The following is a 12340-nucleotide window of genomic DNA, read 5'->3' as shown; positions in this document are numbered from 1 at the left end:
CTTTCACACTGTGTAAAAACCGGTGTGTAACGCTTGCATGGACGTCAACCCCAATATATCTTCATATCATCGTCATCAACTGCATTACAGTTAAATACTTTGCCTAACTTTTTATAAACCTGAAAAGGTACAACTTCTAAATGTTATGCAACGAAAACAGACAAATATATCCAAATCAGATTTTAGTAGGCAGATTGTGGGCCTCTTACAATACATCAATCAAATATCGACTTTGTTAGATCAGATTTGTTGAATGTGTGCATCCTTCTATCCCCCACAGTCTGCATTCCATTGACCTCTTTACTGCATCTCCCCATTACCTCCCCGATCGCTTTCCAGGAGTTCAAACACATTTTCATGTCTTTGAAATCCTTACACAACGTATCATAAAGATGTTTTTACTTGTGAACTTGTTCTGATAGCCTTTCATCAAAGTTCTCCAGGTTTGTTGTCAAGGAAGCGAGTTTGTGTTTATACAGGATGTACCGTCCCCACCTACCGTCAACCAATCATGTCAATGCGGAGCTATTTGGCGCTATGCGAAACCCTCCGCATTGTTACACAATTTGGGAGGCGCACCTCATCCCCATACGGCGCTTACTTTGGCCTCCACAAGCCTCCAGAGGCTCTGCAATTGCATCACACCCTCGGTAATGAGCCTCCAGACAGCATTTCCAGAACAAGCATAAATTGGCTTTAATGGTGAGAGGTTAGCCTGTCTTGGGGGTATGATATTTGCGTGTCTAACTTTCTCACTCATCATTATTCACGATTCATTTAGGACTATCCGTAATTATGGTTGCATCCACATTAAGTGTTTTATAAACGTTTTATTCTTATTTACAATAAATGTGACTCCAACATGAGACAACACATTATTTACCATTAATTTCTATTCGGCACAAAATAATATGTAACACAACCAAAACAAACAGCAAATGCATCCAACGAGTTTGTAGTCACAAGCTTGATGTAATTATTGTGTGCTAGGAATGTGGGACCTGTTAGGTTCTAATTCTCAGAGTAAAAAACTCACCGGACACTATGAAAGCTTAACCAAGTTAAATTCTTCCCAGAGGATCAATACAGCTGCATTAGACAAAGACCTTTTCACACAAGCACTGATATTTAACCGTTCCTCCTCGGCTGAGTCTCCTCCCGAACACATCCGAACAGCTAATGCATCTCTGTTGCTAGACAGAACCTTAGTGGTATCTGTTCTTCCTCACTTCATCTAACCTGACCTCTACCCCAAAGTGCTCACTCCTCCCCAACTCACATCCGTCATGGTGACTGGTACCAGACTGTGTCTCTTCTCCTCCCAGAGGATCCTACCCATAGGATCCCTGATGGCTAACAACAACATATCCTGACATAATGTAAACGTTATACATTACACTCTCTCCCTCAGTGACATGAATAAGTATATTTCATATTCTCAGAACCCAACAGACCAAATACTAAACTTTTGACTACTTTAATACACATATAAGTTAATCTGTCCCAATACTTTTAGTCCCCTAAAATGGGTTGAGTATGTCAAAAAGTGCTATAATTTCTAAACGGTTCACCCGATATGGATGAAAATACCCTCAAATTAAAGCTGACAGTCTACATTTTCACCTCATAGTCGTTTTATCATTTCAAATCCAAAGTGCTGGAGTACAGAGCCAAAACTAATATCACTGTCCCAATTATTTTGAAGCTCACTGTGCTGTACATGTCCTCAATGATTGAAGCCTGGCGAGATCAGGTGGGACCATTCTAGCCAATGAGAGGGCAGATAGGCGTGTGAACAACAGGCACAACTAAGCCGTTTTTTCTCTCAAAGTTGCAGGAATGCCACGTGCATCCACTTATATATCAGTACAGTAACAGTAAACGTTACAAAACGTCTATTAGATCAAATAAGCGTCACGTAATTTGACACTGTCATAGACCTCCATGCAAAAACAGTGCTTATCTCACGCTGACAGATTTTGGGCTAAGTAAATCCTCTCGCTTTGCCTCTTCCTCTCCGTTTAAACAAATGTCTTATTTTTCCTGATCTTCTCTGATTTCCTGATCACATCTCTGCCCTCACCTTTCTTCCATACAGAAGTTGTGATGTCACAGGTGAAGCATCTCACCCAGAGAGTGGAGGAGAAATGCGACGATGACGTCATCTTTGTGTCAGAGACTCGGCCCCCACAGGAAATGCTGGAGCAAGAGCCAAAGATGAAGCAGTCCAGTGACTAGTGTGTTATGCAGACACTCAAATTTATTTTTCAGGTTATAATCTTGGACATTTATCAATTAATCTGTTCAGTGACAATTTCTTGCCAGTTCAATGGCATTTTATTTGCATTTGCATTCTGTGTCCAGGATTTACATCTAGGTTATTTTGTATTTTGCTTTGCTTTTTCCTTTTGTAACTTAATCACCCATCTTCACCTCATTTGGCTCAAGTTAGCCATTTGTCTGCTGATCAGAAATGCCTCAGGGCTTGTCAATTTTTTCTCAACTATTTGGTGCTATGGGCAATCTGTAAAATAACACAACACCATTTTAGGATGGTTGTTGACATATTTGCTTCATCAGTAGTTCTAAAGAAAACTCTTTCATCCAGGGCTTTTGTACCAGTGTAGTGCATTTATGGAACACTGCAAGATTGATATGGCCAAAATGTTTTTATAATGCTTCTTTTTTGTAATTTTGCCAGTGTTTCAAAAATAAAGCACTAGATTTACATATTCCATTATTGTTTAAGTTAGAACATCTGACATTTTCAATGTGAAAGCATTTGTTTAATTTAATTCTACAAAGTCAGAAAATTGTTGTTCCTGTAAAAAAAATGTGGGCATGTGCAGTGAGATCTGAGAATGTTTTTGTTTTGTTTACACAATACATAATCGTGTACTTCCTTTGAGTCATTTTCTTTGTCTTTACAGCAGCTGTTATGATCTCCTCATACCACATCTACAATGTCCTCCACAATCTAGTGTAGATGTAGCTTGCATTCTATGACATTACTAGAAAGTGATGGTTCATAATCTTCACATAGTAGATAAATAAAAACATAACTTATGAACATATTTATCACCACATAATTGTCATTGATCAAGGACACAAATACTCAATGTTCACAGTATCCATTTATAGTGGTATACAAATTAGATGCATTGGATTACAGTAGTGTAAAAGTGAAAATCATGGAAATGAAGGATAGAAAATAAGCTGTTACATTTGAGTGTTCCAGGGTTGTATTTATTAGGGCAGTGTTTCCCAACTCCAGTCCTCCAATACCCCAAACAGCACACATTGTTGAGGCCCAGGCAAGCACACCTGATTCAACTTGTCAACTAATCATCAAGCCCTCTGAGTAGAATCAGTTTGTCTGGGGCTACAACAATATGTGCTGTTGGGGGTACCCGAGGAGTTAAGAAACTGCATTAGGGCACACTACTGAAGGTTTTGCAACAGAAAATGGAAAAGGAGCGTTTCTCATTGGCAAGTTCAGGTTGTGTTAGTGAGTTTTCCGTTTGGTTACTAACAAATACAACCCAGGTGGAAGGACACAGGTAGGCTGCTGTAGGTTAAGGCACATGACACATTTATGGATCTGATTCAAAGGAATCAAGAAACATCTCATCCTTTGAGCTAAGTGTCATCAATTCGTTTGATTCTTGTATCTACGCTACGTTATCTCAATCTGTACAATCATGCTAAATAAAAACATGAAATATATAATCAAAGTCGTAATCACATTAACTATTTATGGGTTACAAAATGAAATCTTGAAACTATATTAAAAGACTCCTTGATAAACAACATTTCTAAACCGTACTCTTGAATAATATCCCATACAGGTGTATAATCGCATAGCACACTGGAACCATAACTTTGTTCATGTAAAAGATACTGAGTACAGCAGATTGTGTTCTTAGCTGCTCTATATAGATACTATGAAACCAAAAAAGTAGTTTCTCAATACTTGGATATATGCACCCTCGCCAAGCAATCATAATTTGGTACTGGTAAAGATAGCCTGTAGTAGAAATTGCTTTGCATCTATTTTACAATTTGTCTATGATTAAACAATTTCAAGGCTCAGTGCAACAAATATTAGCACCTTGAGTTCAGCTAGTGGTATTGTCTGGAAATCAAACATCCCTCTGTGGAAAGTGCATAATTTAGATGGAATTGAACTAAGGTATTTCTGTGACATTGGTGCCTGGAATGAGGTTGTCGTCCTTGCCCTCTATTAGATGGTCCCATTGATTGAAGTCTTTATCCATACCTGCAAAACAAAGGCAAACACAATTGACACATTCCCCACACAAAGATATGACTTTGCTTCCTCTGTTTTATCAAATGAAAAACTTTCAGAAGGAAAGAATCTCCCGTACACAGAATGACATTTGAATATGTCTGATGCACCTGTTGAAGCTGCCTGGAAACCTGAAATTGATTTCTGTCTGGCAAAAATGAGCGTTTGAATCAGGAAAGTTTCCTCTCACGACCTCTACACGCCAGAATTTTGAATAAAATCCTATTTTAACGTACTTTACCAGTTGTCTGTGCGGTTGCTCCTTCTGGCAGTAGGAATGAGAGACATCCACAGGAAATTATAATTGCATCAACTTTTCAAAGCGCTGGTTGTGCTTTCAGAATTCGATCACCTGAATCATGCGTAGAACCATGTAAACACGTGCACGAACTCGGCAAGTTCATATGTGTGTCGTGTATGTATTTTATATTGTGCGCATGCTTCATGTGATAGAAATCTGAAAGCACTACCAGCGGTTTGAGAAGTTGATGTAATTATGCTTTGGATATATTGCATCACATTCATACCACCAAATGGACCAAGCGGTAAAGTATGTTAAAATACCATTTTATTAAACATTCTAGCTTGTAGGGGTCGTGAGAGGAAACTTTCCTGCTTCAAACGCTAATTTCTGCCCAACGGAGAATGCAATTCAACATCTGGTTTCCAGGCAACTGTTGAAGCAACCCTTGTTTACAAATCAACCCTTGTTTACAAATCAAATCAACACCATACAGATCCTTACCTAGATGTCGCTGCAGGAATGCTAACGATGCTTTATTACAGAGATCGATGGCGACCTGAGGGTCGATTTCTCCTTTCAGCTTCAGGATCTTCCCGATCCAGTTGCCTGTCAGGAAGGTGAAGTCTGGGAAGCTCTGGTGAACCGTTCCCCTGTGGTGGGAGAATAGAAGAAGAAGAATACTTGAGTGGCCATTATCATTTTCAGATCACAGAAATGTACTTTCGATTAACCCAACTCCCTGAAAAACAAATGCACGCACACACACAGACCCTGCAGAGTCCAAAGCCAGGGTCACCCATAGACGCAAAAAGGACAACAGAAATGTCATCGATGTGCTTCTCACATAATTGAGGCAATTGTGTGCTCTTTGGATTGTGAACTGTAAAGTTTGACAGTGAAAATAAGTTCCTCATTTGAGGAGGATACACAACTGAGGTTTTTCTTGCACTGACAAGACTGGTTTAAAATCAGGAAGTGGTTTTGTAATAGCCAGACATGAGATAAATGACAGCAGACCAGAGATGGTGTTTGTTTTGTTTGGTCTTTTGTGCACAGATCAGCTAAACCAAATCGGTGTGGAAAACAAATGGAGTCTTTCACATTGTCATCTCAGACACAATGAATGTATACTCTTTCCGTACTTAATGGTGACCATTTTCCTCTGTGTGGAGGAGGAGTCAGGTGGGACCAGTTTCCTCATGTGCATGATGTTCCCGGCCCACTGGAACTTCTCAGAGTTGATGAAGAAGATGGGCTGCTTTACCCTGACGTAGATCTCGTCATCCAGGGGTAACATCCACGCGTCCAGGGCAATGCCACACCTGAGGAGATCAATAGCATATACTCTCTACAAAAATATGAACGTAAGTGTTGTTTTCATGAGCTAAAATAAAAAGATCCCAGAAATGTTCCATACGCACAAAACAGTTTCTCTCAAATTTTGTGCATAAATTTGTTTACATACCCGTTAGTGAGCATTTCTGCTTTGCCAAGATATGCCACGCCTGTCAGGTGGATGGATTATCAAGAAGCTGATAAAACAGCATGATTATTGCACAGCACCTTGTGCTGGAGACAACTCCACTCTAAAATGTGCAGTTTTGTTACACAACGCAACAAGTTTTTAGAGAGCGTGCAATTGGCATGTAGACTGTAGGAATGTCCACCAGAGCTGTTGCTAGATAATTGAATGTTAATTTCTCTACCACAAGCCATCTCTAACCTAATTTTTGTGAACCGCAGACAACGTGCAACCACGCCAGCCCAGGACCTCCACATCCGGCTTTTTCAACTGCGGGATCGTCTGAGACCAGCCACCCGGACAGCTGATAAAACTGTAGGTTTGCACAACCAAAGAATTTCTGCACAAACTGTCAGAAACCATATCAGGGAAGCTCATCTGCATGCTTGTTGTCCTAACCAGGGTCTTGACCTGATTGCAGTTTGGCGTCGTAACAAACTTCTGTGGGCGAACGGTTTGCCGATGTCAACTTGTGAACAGAGTGCCCCATGGTGGCGGTGGGGTTATGGTATGGGCCGGCAAAAGCTACGGACAACAAACACAATTGCTTTTTATCCATGGCAATTTTGAATGCACAGAGATACCATGTTGAGATTGAAGCTGACTGTCATGCCTTTCATTCGCCGCCATCACCGCATGTTTCAGCATGATAATGTACGGCTCCATGTCGCAAGGATCTACACTCAATTCTTGGGAGCTGAAAATGTCCCAGTTCTTCCATGGCCTGCACACTCACCAGACATGTTACCCATTGAGCATGTTTGGGATGCTCTGGATCGATGTGTACAACAGCGTGTTCCAGTTCCCACCAATATCCAGCAAATTCGCACAGACATTGAGGAGTGGGACAACATTCCACAGGCCACAATCAACAGCCTGATCAACTCTATGCAAAGGATATGTGTCGCGCTGCATGAGGCAGTCACACCAGATACTGACTGGTTTGGTGACTTAAAAAAAAAACTTTTTTTTAAAGGTATCTGTGACCAACAGACACAAAGCTGTATTCCCAGTCATGTGAAATCCGGATTAGGGCCTAATGAATTTATTTCAATTGACTGATTTCCTTATATGAACTGTAACTCAGTAAAATATTTGAAATTGTTGCATGTTGCGTTTATTTTAGTTCAGTGTACAAATAATATTATTGTGAGTTTGGGGGGTAGCCAAGAGATCCGAACCTCTTGACAAGGTCGCTAGGTGTTAGGGTAAAGGTCCAATGCAGCTGTTTTAATCTCAATACCAAATAATTTCTGGGTAACAATTAAGTACCTTACTTTGATTGTTTAAAATGTTTTAAAAAATGGTAAAAAAGAAACAAATTACTTCTCAGCAAAGACCAATTTCTCAAGCAAGAATTTAACTAGGACTGAGTGGGAAACTGAAAACTTCCTGTTATTGGCAGAAAAGGTTGGAACCCTTTCTTTCTTATTGATCATTTGGCAGCAGGCAGCAGGCCAAAACGTCATCCCATCAAAGCAGGCTGATATTTCTGGCAGTCTTTTCAAACAACTGATACTAAAAGGGCATAATCCTCATTTTCACAAGTTCACAGTATTATTCCAACCTCATAGTGCGGAAATATATTTAAAACACAGGAAATCTTGTTTTTTACTGCACTGGGCCTTTAAAAACGGCAACATTTTCTCTCAGCCTCATGACCAAATGTGTAGAATACCATTATTATTTATATAATTTGGTAATATAGCATGAGCTAGGGACTTCTTCGGTCCTCTCTAGCACTTGAAAAACGGATTTATTGGTGTAAGCCAACCAACTAAAGGACTAGTCTGCAACATCATACTGAGAAACACTGATTTAGTAGGCATGTTTATCCAAAGTGACACTGTATATTTTCAGTTTACAATATGGAAACATGGGGGAACCAAACTCACAACTCTGGTGTTAAAGAACCACGTTCCAACTATCCATAGAAACCAGATCTTAAATGTGCCATTTGATTACTTTTGATTAGACTTTTGTCGAGAGTGAAACATAATCTACATTGAAAACTGAAACGACTGTTTAAATGTGACTAAATTGAGAGGGATAGTTCTTACTTGAAGTTGACTTCTTCACAGAGGGCTTCGATCACTGTTGCTCCACCAAAAGAATGGCCCATCACTGCTATCCGGCACAAGTCCATAGAGTTCTGGGAAAGAGGGAAGATACAGGGTGAGGTCATTCATTACCAGCATCATAGGATATGATTGAAATACAAAAGGTATGATTCAAATAGAAGACAAGTAATCGTACTACAAGTTTTACACAGTTACCTGAATACTAATCGATTGTTCATGCACAACTCTGAGGGCCTGTTTATTATCCAATGTGGAGGAATGTCAAAACAGCTATCAAAAACTGTTAGGTGGAAGAATATCCCTTGACAATCTATCATTTAACCTATGAAAACAGGTGGCCTTGCTTATTTTGTTTCTTCTACAAAAAGTGGTTATAAAGAGTTTAACTTGGTGTGTTGTGAAGAAGCTGAGCATTATCTAAAGGCAGTGTATTTAGCCATTCACAACAGCAGAGAACACAAAAGGTTAAAGAGTTGCTGGTCGCTGATTGTTCCATTTCAGACATAAAATAGTCACCGCCAAAGTCATCCAGTCAAACTCTGTCCCAAGCACGTTCTCCATCTTCTTTCCCGAGTTGATTTGGATGAGTATATCCAAAGCCTTCATGCATTCATCGGCTCTCTTTTTCACCTTGAAAGACAGTTAATGTCACATTTCTAAATGTAATTTGTCTTCCTAACAGAAGGCAATGCAAATGTGGAGAAATACAATATTCCTCAATGTTATGGCAGTAGTGGTATTACATTCATAAGTCAAATGTATTAATCAAATGTAGGGTACTGAGGAATGGATCAAACAAGAAGATAACAAAATATTCACATTACATCAAATGTGACATATTCATTTCTGTATATTACTATGTGTACCTGTTTATTCCTGAGGGGGAATTCACTCTCGCCTGGTTTCAGAGATCTGTAGTACATCCATTCCTCTACCAGGTTCTCTGGGGCCTCATGGTTGGGTTTAGGCGGCGGCGACTCCTCTTCTTTCTCCTCAGGCTCTTCAGTCTTTCCATGGTAGAAGAATGTGGCAGCGGCAGATTCATCCCTAGAGTAAAACAACGAATAAGAAATCTCTTTAAGTAAATGTAATGTAGACTGGAGCATCTCTTCCTCTGTCCATTGGATTCGGGAGCGCTTTTCAAAGTCTCTTTTCATGAATGAAGTGGACAGAGACTGTGTAAAGCGTGTGTAGAGGATGGGAGAGAGTGTGTGTAAAGAGCATGTGGATTACCTGTGTTCCACTGCTGCTACTATGAAGCCCTGTGAGGCCAGTTCTGTGCATATGGCTGAATATAAAGTTCTGGGGGGGAAAGACGTAAGGAATAAAATAATGTCCATATAAGATAAGATAATGTGGAGAATGTACAAGTGCCTAAAGAAAGTATTCACACCCCTTGACTTGTTCCACATTTTGTTGTGTTACAGAGTGGCATTAAACTGGACAAGTCGGTAACAAAGGGGGTCAATACTTATTGACTCAAGATATTACAGCTTTTCATTTTTCAAAGTGTCAAAAAACACAAGTCCACTTTAACATTATGGAGTATTGCGTGTAGACCAGTGACACACAATCTCAATTTAATTAATTTTAAATTCAGGCTGTAACACCAGTGGTGGAAAAAGTACCCAATTGTCATACTCGAGTAAAAGTATAGATACCCTAATAGAAAGTTACTCAAGTAAAAGTGAAGGTCACACAGTAAAATAGTACTTGAGTAAAAGTCTAAAAGTATTTGGTTTAAAATATACTTAAGTATCAAAAGTAAATGTAATTGCTAAAATATAATTAAGTATCAAAAGTAGAAGTAAAAGTATAAATAATTTCAAATTCCTTATACTAAGCAAAGCAGACGGCACCATTTTCTTGTTTTTAAAATGTACAGATAGCCTGGGGCACACTCCAACACTCAGACATGAGTGAGTCTGCCAGATCAGAGGCAGTTGGGATGACCATGTGTTCTCTTGATAAGTGTGTCAATTTCACAATTTCCCTGTCCTGCTAAGAATTCAAAATATAAATGAGTACTTTGGGTTGTCAGGGAAAATATATGGAGTAAAAAGTACAATCTTTTCTTTAGGAAATGTAAGTAAAAGTTGTCAAAAATATAAATAGTAAAGTACAGATACCCCCAAAAAACTACTGAAGTAGTACTTTAAAGTATTTTTACTTCAGTACTTTACACCACTGTGTAACACAATGTGGAAAAAGTCAAGGGGTGTGAATACTTTCTGAAGGCACTGTACATGTAATGTGAACAATTAAATTCTAACTTCTGTTTGTACCTGAAAGCTCCAAGTCCATGAGAGAAGACAACTACTGGACACTTCCCATTCTGTTTATATGGGGCATTCATGGCAGCAGGTATCTTAAATGATCCTTTACAAAAAAAAAAAAAACATGTTATAACAACTCAAATACAGTTTGTGAGTGATTGAATAACATATACTTTACACTGCATAAAACATTGTACTGCATAAAACATGGTACATCTAGCCTACCTGAGTTGTACGACATGTTCCAGGATCACTATAGCTAAAAGAAGCTAAATGGTAATTTATCATAGAATAAATATATTTACCAAAGAGGTAATTAAAAATCATTTCACTCAGGCCTCTGTTGATATTCATGAAGTCTGCAAGCCCATAGAAATATTCTTTGCTTGGGATCCAGTCTGGCTTTTCAGCATCCTCGTATGCTACACATGGATAGTATAGCCGAAAGAAGGTACCCTAGTGACAGACAGTTTCAGCATGGTCTCAGAACATTTCCTATTATTCTGTTGGTGAATCCGAGACACTCCATTTAGTATGATCACTCATTTGGTATGATGTTTCACATAGTCTGTATTATTTTGTGGATTTCCATCATCCATTTCGTATATGTTATGAATTGCAATTTGTACAAAGTTCCAAATAAAAATTCATACAATGTTAGGAATTTCCAAAATGTACAAAAGTTACGAATGTACAAACGTATATGTTTCGAATTCCAATTTGTGTCGGCTCACATCAACTAGGTGGCTAACACTAACGTTTGCTAGCTCTAGGAGTTAAGGTTAAAGGGTTACTGTTAGCTAAAAGGGTTAAGATTAGGGGAATCAAATTCTAAGTTTCACCTTACAGTGAAATACTTACTTACAAGCCCTAACCAACAGTGTAATGTTTAAGTAAAAAAAATAGGTATTAGATAAACAATAGATAAGTAAAGAAATACAAAATAAAAAGTTAAATGACAGTGAAAATAACAGTAAAAAAAAAAAAAAGTTAAGGTTTGGGGGAGGGTAAGCATTACATGATAAGTAGTTGCAAAGTAGCAAAAAAAAGTAGTAGCAAAGTTGCTAATTAGCTAAAATGCTAACGTTGTCCATGATAAGAATCAAACAAGCAACCATCCACCAGCCTTTCGAATTTACCTTTAAAGCCTTATTAAATAACCTTGTATCTTATGTAACCATACCAAAGTTAACATGTCATACTAATTTCAGTCTCACGGATTTACGTTTACTATGTTACGTCTTTCAATAGTTGTTACCAGTTAGTTTTGCATTTCTGAAAATTAAAACACTGTTTACCTTTACAGTGTGATCCATCATGAAATCTGAACATCCCACGGCATTGGGCCCTTTTGCTGGGGGGATCCCCAGATGGTTACTACAGGAGTTTGAATTTCCCATTCCTGCGAATAGACTCAACTTGCGCCTCAGATCTGTCAAAGGAAGTAAACACATTAGAATGTCACCGAGTCAGCTAGCTTTGTTGCAACCAAGAGAGTTAGTACAATGTAAAAACTATTGGTTGCATCGAAGCTATAAGAGTACATCATTAGCTAAATCGACCTCAGTTGCTAGGTTGGCTAGTAGCTGATAAAGTTAGATATCGCTACCGGTGTAGCAGTTTCTCGTTGGGAACAAGTCGGGACCATTGGTTGGGACAATGAAGTCAAATATTTTATAAGTAAACCAAGATAGACCACAGGCTGTCGTTTCTAATGTGAACAAATGAGTCATAGTGGGCAGAGCCAAGCACGATCCTGCGAGATCCTATTGGCGTTTCTAGCAAACATCTGCATATGTCCGTTAGGGAACGCCTACTCTGACGTGCGCGTGCGAAATAACTCAATTCGCCTTTGCGCACCTTCTAAATAACGCGATTAAAAAAAAAACTTTTGCAAAGGCTAAGGTC

The 12340-nt window shown here is 38.9% G+C and overlaps 1 protein-coding gene across 2 annotated transcripts; it reads right to left on the bottom strand.

Annotated features, from left to right (window-relative positions):
* Nucleotides 1-3115: 3115 nt before the first annotated feature.
* Nucleotides 3116-12226, bottom strand: LOC106571610 (platelet-activating factor acetylhydrolase). 2 transcript variants are annotated; one of them, XM_014144869.2, is made up of 11 exons: nucleotides 12042-12226; nucleotides 11731-11864; nucleotides 10738-10888; nucleotides 10442-10535; nucleotides 9390-9458; nucleotides 9023-9203; nucleotides 8673-8786; nucleotides 8136-8227; nucleotides 5696-5875; nucleotides 5055-5203; nucleotides 3116-4279 (listed from the first exon to the last, which is right to left on the bottom strand). In XM_014144869.2, exons 1-11 carry the CDS (start codon nucleotides 12163-12165, stop codon nucleotides 4188-4190), a joined length of 1380 nt encoding a protein of 459 aa, XP_014000344.2. In that variant the 5' UTR covers nucleotides 12166-12226; the 3' UTR covers nucleotides 3116-4187. The 2 variants fall into 2 exon arrangements, with proteins under 2 accessions (XP_014000344.2, XP_014000346.2); XM_014144871.2 differs by having other exon boundaries at nucleotides 11995-12098.
* Between the last annotated feature and the right edge of the window lie 114 nt (nucleotides 12227-12340).

Source organism: Salmo salar, chromosome ssa15 (genome assembly GCF_905237065.1).
Source record: "Salmo salar chromosome ssa15, Ssal_v3.1, whole genome shotgun sequence".
Taxonomy (NCBI): Eukaryota; Metazoa; Chordata; class Actinopteri; order Salmoniformes; family Salmonidae; genus Salmo; species Salmo salar.
This window is presented reverse-complemented; position numbering and strand designations above follow the sequence as displayed.